Below are 8,864 nucleotides of genomic sequence, written 5' to 3'. Positions count from 1 at the left end.
TAGTGTATAGAAGTTAAACTCATATTGATATTACCATTGCATTCCACATGGCAACAACCCAATTGATGAAGTAATTGTAGTACTCCAAAACTACTCAAGTTGCCGTATGGCCACAAGCATTTAGCCACGTTGTGAATTTCCCGTCAAAGCAATCGTCAAACTTTTAAAGAAAAAAGTGAGGCCACCTAAGCTCTACCCAACTAATTTGGAGCCTTTGGACATTCACCTTATTATATATATACCTAAATCATGTTGCATTTTCAAAACAAACCAAAAACACAACTCTTGTTTCTAAAATTCTTAAATTTCCTACCAATTTACTTCTTCTAAAATGGATTGGATCAGAGGTAGTACTATAGGCCACGGCTCCACCGCCTCCGTCTCCTTCGCCAAGTCATGCTTTTCCGATGATATTTTTGCTGTTAAGTCAGTAGAGCTATCCCAGTCGCAGTTATTACAAAAGGAGCAGAAAATTCTGTCCGAATTGAGCTCTCCTTATATAGTTAGCTACAAGGGGTACGATGTTACGAAAGAGAACGCTAAACACATGTTTAATCTTATGATGGAGTACATGCCGAACGGTACACTTTCCGATGAAATTCGGAAACAGGGTGGCCGGATAAACGAGCCGTTGATTGGGTATTACACGAAGCAAATTGTACACGGACTAGAGTACCTACATTCAAGGAACATAGCACACTGTGATATAAAGGAGCACAACATTTTGTTAGGAAAAACCGGTGCCAAAATTGCCGATTTTGGATGTGCCAGGTGGATTGATCCGACGGAGAGGGACGGTGGTAGGGCGGCTTCTTCCACTGAGCCAATTGGAGGAACGCCGATGTTCATGGCACCAGAGGTGGCGCGTGGGGAAGAACAGGGGTGTCCTGCTGATATTTGGGGATTGGGATGTACAATTATTGAAATGTCCACTGGTGGATCAGCATGGACTAATGTGACAAACGCGGCGTCATTACTTTACAGAATTGCATTTTCTGGGGAATCCCCTGAAATTCCAAAATTCCTGTCCTTACAAGCAAGAAATTTCTTAAGCAAATGCTTGAGAAGAGATCCAAAAGAAAGATGGACAGCTAAACAACTCCTCAAGCATCCATTTCTTGAGGAAGATTCTAATTCTAATTGGACGGCAAATCAAGATTTTGTGACAGACTCCCCAACAAGCATTCTTGATCAAGACATATGGAATGAATCAGAAATTGTGGATTATACAATATTACAAACAGTTAGCTCTCCTCTACAAAGAATAAGAGATTTGCGTTCAAATTCAGGAGAATCGAAATGGAGATGGAATGATGATCAGAGATGGATCACAGTTAGAAGCGGCTGTAGTGAATAATTTTGTTTATGAAATAATTACAGCAGAACGCGAAGGAGAAAGTATCACATTGAAGAAGAATTGGACCTCTTGAAAATCCTCTCATTGTCGGGGCAAAGAATGGTTGCGAGTTCACTATTAAGGGTAGACCCGAATTCAGAAAAGTGACTTCTCCTCTCTTCTCGTGATCATTAGTGTCCCATTTTTGAGTTTAACTTATATACACTGACCACATATAAACTTTGTTTTTTACACGATGTAAAAAAAACATTAGTGAAATTAAGGCAATAACCAAACTTGAAAGTAAAATAAATAAGAAACCTCTTTTCATTCGATTGAAACAAAAGGTTTTTAAACCTCAAAAAAAATAAAATTGATTAGATATAGATTTGGTGGTCTGGAGCCCCCAACTCCATATCTTCATAAAAAATTAAAATGGTCCCATAAAGATTGTCTATTAGATTTCTTGGGGCAAATATATTATATTACCACGAAATTAATTAAACTGCTTTGCAAGATATTGTCACAGCATTGAAGATTCTTTTAAGAGTTTAGGTTTGTGGATTTAAGGTTATCTTTGGAAGGAAAATAAGGTTAATTTTTTTTTTCTTGATCAAATAATTTTTCAAGTTAAAATAAGCTGTTTGAACATGAATATTATTTCTTATATTTAAAATAATTAAATAAATGAGTATTTTACAATGTAATCCTCTATTTCAACTTCAACTTCAACTTATCAATGTAACTTCATACGTGAAATTTGCCAAAGAATAGAATATGCGGAAATAACAAAGTTACTTTCTCTCAATTCAACTCTAAAGCAAACTTCTATGGGAGAAATTAAAGAAGTGGAAAAGTACACATGTCAAAGGCTGATCAAATTCAAAAGTCCATCAAAAGGTAGAAATACCTAATAAGAAAACGTAAGAAAGCAACATGTGTATCGAATACCCCAAAATAAGTCCTAATTTAATTGTCAACAAATTGTCTGTACGCAAAATCACACAAGTTTTAACCCAATCCAATCTACCATATCCAATCTTCACAAGTATGCTCTTTGCCAACTTAGAATATCATTTGGTAGCTGTGTCTATTTTATTTGCCAAACAACAGTGATGTTAGAGTCATTGCCCACATAATTGTCAACCACACAATGGGTAAGCTACAGACAACACCACGTTACATATTATTACAACAGGAAAATGTTTCCAAAGTCTTTAAGTTGTTATGAGACTCGATTAATATAGATTCATGCAAGCAAGTTATAAAAGAAGAAATGGGGAAAAGTAAATGCTATCTTCATAAATTACTTTAATCTCAAATTCGAAACTCAAAATTCTAATAAAAAATAAATGAATATTTATTACTTCACCTACTAAACTTAGCGGTGATTTAAAGAGAAAGAAGTGAAATATCTTATGATTGAAAATTAAGTGCAAGTACAAACGTGGGTACATGCCCAACTAAATGTGTTGCTGTCCCTGTAACGCAAATTTAGTTAGTCCACTTAATAAATGCATTGTTCTACAAAGGGAGATTATTTATACCACACACAAAATCTCCAATCAACATACCACACGTGGCTGACTCCTTTTTTTATTTTTATATTTTTATATATCTTCAAATAAAAATCCTAACCTCTGTCGTGAAAGCCAACAATTATACAACACAACACCCTCTTGCATGACATCATTTATAATTGCCTGCAGGCCGCCAACTCTTATCTATCATCTTCCCATGTTGCATTGCACTTGATTTCTATATACTAAAGAAGGATAAAATAATATTTATATTATCAAATCACTAAAAAATAAGTATAGAGAATTATTTATAAATTGTGAGATATTGTTTTTCGGTTTGTTTTACTTTTTCATTATATTAAAAATATGTGTAATTTTTTACTTGTTCATTTTAATATATCAAATGGAGAATTAATTAATTTTTATTTAATTTTACACTGAAGTAATTATTGCTCAAATTTATTGGCGTACTAGTAATCAATTTTAAATTCCAAAGCTAAGTATATATGAGTAATTTAATCAATAACTGTTGTGGAATGATAAGTACTTCTTCATCCTTAATCACAGATCTCCGATTGGAAGCCTAAAATACAACTAGACAAGTAAAAGAGACAGAATGACATAATTTCTTATTTAGGAATAATTTAAACTTTAAGAATCTTATTTTATTTTTAATAAGATGATTTATAGTTATACAAATATTTAAAATTATTAGATTACAAACTATAAAAGTCTTTTTTTGATTTTTTTTCTTTTGTGTCCGGTCAATACCACGACATAAATTAAGGGGAGGGAGTAATTCTTTTACGTGAGAAACTCAAATTCAGCAAAAGAAAAGAACAGAATTTTTTTGGCAAGTTTAATTTAATTAGAAGCAATCAATTGCCCCCTTTTTTTGGTTCTTTTTCAGAGAGGTTATTAGAATCATAAGAGAAGGATTAATTCATTTTCCCATACAAAATGAGCTGTTAATTTCGATAAACTCCATGATACACCTGTCACTCGACGAATGGTTAATTAGCCTTCATCCACTTTCCTCATTAAGAAAAATAATTAATTAAGGAGCTTAACTAATCCAAATTAAAGCTGTTTAAATTGATAAATACAGTTAAGCTGAACTAACACCTCTTAATCATTAGCTAACTGACACGCCACGCCTCATACATGGGGGATAACATGGAGATAAAATTGCTAGATAACTAAATCCAAAATTGTAATGGTATTTTTATCCCATATTGAAAATGTCATAACTAATCCCACAACAACTAGTTCCCAATTAAATGAGCCCTAAATACTTGAAGTAATATTATAAGTATATTGAAAAAATTATCAACTTATTTATGGAATAGCTATAGTTTCAAAAAATTATCAAAAAGAACAATATTTTGATTGTATAGCATAGTAATGGTATCCCAATTTGATACCTCGCCCCTCTCTCTCTCTCTCTCTCTCTCTCCCTCTCCCCCCCCTCTCTCTTGCCTTCTCCTCTCTCTCGTCCTCTCCTCTCTCACTCTCTCTCTCCTGCTAATAAAAAGAAATATATTTAAATTTATTATGTATCAATTGTATTCAATAAAAATATGTGAAAGTTTTGTATTTTATTTCAATTGTATTCGAAAAATTGCATTTTGTATTTTTTTGTGTGTCAATTGTATTTGTATTCATATGGATACAATATGCATTCATCCTCTCTTAATATATTTGTATCAAATCAAAGAGTGGATGAATACAGTTGTATTTCGAATACAATTGATACAAAATAAATACAGAATACAACGCAAATTAGATGTATCAATTATATTCAATAAATATAGGTGAGAGTTTTGTATTTTATTTCAATTGTTCAAAAAATTATATTTTTTATTTTTTATATCAATTGTATTTGTATTCATATGAATACAATATGCATTCATCTTCTCTGTCAAATGTATTTGTATCCAATCAAAGAGAAGATGAATACAACTGTATTCATTGTATTTCGAATACAATTGATATAAAATAAATACAAAATACAATTTATCATATTTTGAATACAATTGATACAAATAAATACAAAATACAATGCAAAATAAATACAAAATACAATCCTCTCTCCTCCCTCTCTCGATTTTGCTCGCCTCTCTCATCCGTCTCTGGATCTTGCTCGGTTCTCTCTTCTCTCTCTCAATCTCGCTCGCCTCTCTCCTTTTAATATGTATTCATTTTGATTCAAATCAGTTTGTTTTTGTATTCTTTTTCTCCAAAATCAGAGAAAAATTACACTCTCTCCCAGATCTCACTCACCTCTCTCCTCCCTCCTCTCCTAACATTTTACTATTATCCATAATTAAATAAACTATAGCTATAAAGTCCTATTTAATATTAAAATATTGTTGTTTTGATAAATTTCCCTAAAATATATGACTGCTAGATTTAGATGCTACAACTTTATCCAGCAAATCCAAACTAATAAGCCATGAGGCCCATTTGGTTATTAGAAAACTAGAGTGTTTAAAAAGAAAAGAAATAGTATATTATTAGAAAAAGGTGTATTGTTTGATTAAAAAATAATAATAGGGCCATTTTTTAATTAAAATATTAATGATAAATACATTTTTTGATCAATATGGACCGTTTTGGACCAAGCTACTAATGAAAGACATTTTTATTCGATTTCGCATAGTGTAAGAGATTTTTAAACCTTTTTCTGTTAAATTTAATATATTCAAATGTTAATATAGTAAATTTATCACTTTATTTATAATTATATGTCAAATCAAATATGGACAAATAAAAATAACTGAAGCGAATGTAATGGTATTAGTCTTGAAATTCTAAAACGACAATTATTTTGGGACTAAGGGAATAATTCCTTTGTTGACCGGCAAAGAAAAATTAATACTCCCTCTGTTTTATATTACTGGCCCATGTTGATTCGATACATTCTCTAAAAAAAAATTAACCTAATTTAATTTGACTATTACTACTTTATGTACTTATTTAAAACTAAGAATAGCAAGAGAAAAAGGATAATAAATCCTGTAATTTGCTAAAATATATATTTATTTTTAGTATATGGGTCAAGTAAAATAAAACGGAGAAAGCACATCCGTAATTTGGTTGTGGTACCCCAACCTCCTTAATGCATAAGCACTTGAACATGACATTTAATCTGTAAATTCTTTTTGCACGAAGGGGCTATAATATAAAGATGCTATGTTTCTTATAGAAGTAAACATATCTATTTATTATTTTATTTTTTTAAAAAAGAGCTGTTAATTAAAAGAAAGGGCATGCAGTTCAAGTACACAATTTGTTACTATTAGTAAATGTTTAAAACTCTGGCATCTGATGGAATCTTGTGGAAATTTAAAAACTAGTTTGCCACATTGGAGGATTATCAGAAACTTGATTTATAAGTTAAGAACCACTATTACTAGTAATAGGCCACTTTGGTCACTGTTGTAAGGATTGTTTAAACCTCAAGAATTCCAAGTATGATTCTTGCTTTAGCATGATGAGAAAGAAAATTTTAATTTGTTGTTGTTCCAGAAGGTGATCACTAACACTTTCACCAAATATCTCCATTCAATAAATTAATTGGCCACTAACTACTTTTTTTCAACTTTGAAATCTCCGTATTGTTGAAAGACTAAAGTATTCGGGAAAAATATTATTTATTTGATTGACCTTATGTTTGTAAATCTTCGAATTCTTGTTGAATTCAGTGCCCTATATGTCAAAAAGTGGAATATCCAAAGAATTCGATAGATGGTGGTTCAAACAACTCTTATGAAAAGATACTTGCCAAACACTTTCCCTAACTCCCAAATTTAATCTTCAAACTCAATTATTATCTACTAACACCTACCTCTTTCTAAAACATAAAAGTTAAACCTACCCATTTTGATAGGACTATACGTATACACTCACAAGGTAAAAATTATTCTACAAACAACTTTAAATAATCGTGAATGACTTAAGTCTTATTATTTCTATCGTTTAAGTGTATAGAAGTTAAACTTATGTTGATATTACCATTGCATTCCACATGGCAACAACCTAATTGGTGAAGTAATTGTAGTCCTCCAAAACTACTCAAGCTGCCGTATGGCCACAAGCATTTAGCCACGTTGTGAATTTCCCGTCAAAGCAATCGTCAAACTTTTAAAGTGAAAAAAGTGAGGCCATCTAAGCTCTACCCAACTAATTTGGAGTCTTTGGACATTCACCTTATTATATATATAATACCCAAATCATGTTGCATTTTCAAAACAAACCAAAAACACAACTCTTTTTTCTAAAATTCTTACACTTAAAAACCAATTTTCTTCTTCTGAAATGGATTGGACCAGAGGCCATACCATAGGCCACGGCTCCACCGCCGCCGTCTCCGTCGCCAAGTCATGCTTCTCCGATGATGTTTTTGCTGTTAAGTCAGTAGAGCTATCCCAGTCGCAGTTATTACAAAAGGAGCAGAAAATTCTTTCCGAATTGAGGTCCCCTTATATAGTTAGCTACAAGGGATACGATGTTACGAAAGAGAACGATAAACACATGTTTAATCTTATGATGGAGTACATGCCGAACGGTACACTTTCCGATGAAATTCGGAAACAGGATGGTCGGATGAACGAGCCGTTGATTGGGTATTACACGAAGCAAATTGTACACGGACTAGAGTACCTACATTCAAGGAACATAGCACACTGTGACATAAAGGGGCACAACATTTTGTTAGGAAAAACCGGTGCCAAAATTGCCGATTTTGGATGTTCCAGGTGGTGGATTGATCCGACGGAGAGGGACGGTGGTAGGGCGGCTTCTTCCACCGAGCCAATTGGAGGAACGCCGATGTTCATGGCACCAGAGGTGGTGCGTGGGGAAGAACAGGGGTGTCCTGCTGATATTTGGGGATTGGGATGTACAATTATTGAAATGGCCACGGGTGGATCAGCATGGACAAATGTGACAAACGCGGCGTCATTCCTTTACAGGATTGCATTTTCTGGGGAATCCCCTGAAATTCCAAAATTCCTGTCCTTACAAGCAAAGGATTTTTTAAACAAATGCTTGAGAAGAGATGCAAAAGAAAGATGGACGGCTAAACAACTCCTCCAACATCCATTTCTTGAGGAAAATTCTAATCCGAATTCTTCAGCAAATCAAGATTTTGTGACAAGCTCCCCAACCAGCATTCTTGATCAAGACATTTGGAATTCAGTAGACGAATCAGAAACCATAGATTCTACAATACAAACAGTAAGCTCAATGGATTCTCCTCTTCAAAGGGTAAGTAAATTGGGACAGAATTCAGGTAAACCAAATTGGTGCTTGGATGATGAGATTTGGACCACAGTTAGAAAAACCAATGAAGGAGATGGAACAATGACAGCTTTTTCTGAAATGGAGTTGGAAAGCTGTTTTGGTAGTAAGGAGTTAGAAATAAATTACTACTTTGATCATAACTTTTGCTGTAACACAGTGGTACAAAAGAGCTCTGTAATTAACAGTCTCAATTTTCCGAGGCATTTGACATATTCACTAAATAAAATTCATTGTTCATAAAATTCTTTCTTACTATTTTTTTTTGGTAAATGCTTGTCAGTGTGCAAAGGTTAAAAAGAATGGATTATGGGACATAACCAAAGGAGAAAGATTTGTTAACAATTCACTCCGTACTCTTGTGAAAAGGGACTACTCTGTTTTAACCACCCGCCTTTCCCTGCTTTTGTTTGTTTAGGACTCGAAAATGCTCGTTCGCTTGTTATTGAGGATCTCAATCTGACCTGCTCATGGTTTATTAATCTCGGAATCTCCTGTATGTACATACAGGATCTTGTTAAGATTTAATATCTTTTTTTAAAAATTCATGTCAAATTCTTGAAAAATGTGTTATTTTGAGGAAAGAAAAATTAACTACGCTCATCATCAATAACATAAGTCATAGCTATCCAATTGGTGGTATGAAATGTTTTCTTTTAAGAAACATTCTCGTAAAAGCCATACTAAATGTATCAACAACACAT

At 33.1% G+C, this 8,864-nt stretch overlaps 2 protein-coding genes across 2 annotated transcripts; both read left to right on the top strand.

Moving 5' to 3' along the window:
* Nucleotides 1-259: 259 nt before the first annotated feature.
* On the top strand, nt 260-1,952 carry LOC129892141 (mitogen-activated protein kinase kinase kinase 18-like). The gene has a single exon (XM_055967692.1). It carries the CDS (start codon nt 332-334, stop codon nt 1,355-1,357), a length of 1,026 nt encoding a protein of 341 aa, XP_055823667.1. The 5' UTR covers nt 260-331; the 3' UTR covers nt 1,358-1,952.
* A 5,118-nt stretch (nt 1,953-7,070) lies between these two features.
* LOC129892225 (mitogen-activated protein kinase kinase kinase 18-like) lies at nt 7,071-8,544 on the top strand. Its single transcript, XM_055967784.1, has one exon. The coding sequence runs from the start codon at nt 7,177-7,179 to the stop codon at nt 8,401-8,403; it is 1,227 nt and encodes a 408-aa protein (XP_055823759.1). The 5' UTR covers nt 7,071-7,176; the 3' UTR covers nt 8,404-8,544.
* The last annotated feature ends 320 nt before the right edge of the window (nt 8,545-8,864 follow it).

Source organism: Solanum dulcamara, chromosome 6 (assembly GCF_947179165.1).
Source record: "Solanum dulcamara chromosome 6, daSolDulc1.2, whole genome shotgun sequence".
In the NCBI taxonomy this organism is placed as follows: Eukaryota; Viridiplantae; Streptophyta; class Magnoliopsida; order Solanales; family Solanaceae; genus Solanum; species Solanum dulcamara.
Note: the sequence above shows the minus strand (reverse complement) of the source record. Positions and strands in the feature narration are given on the sequence as shown.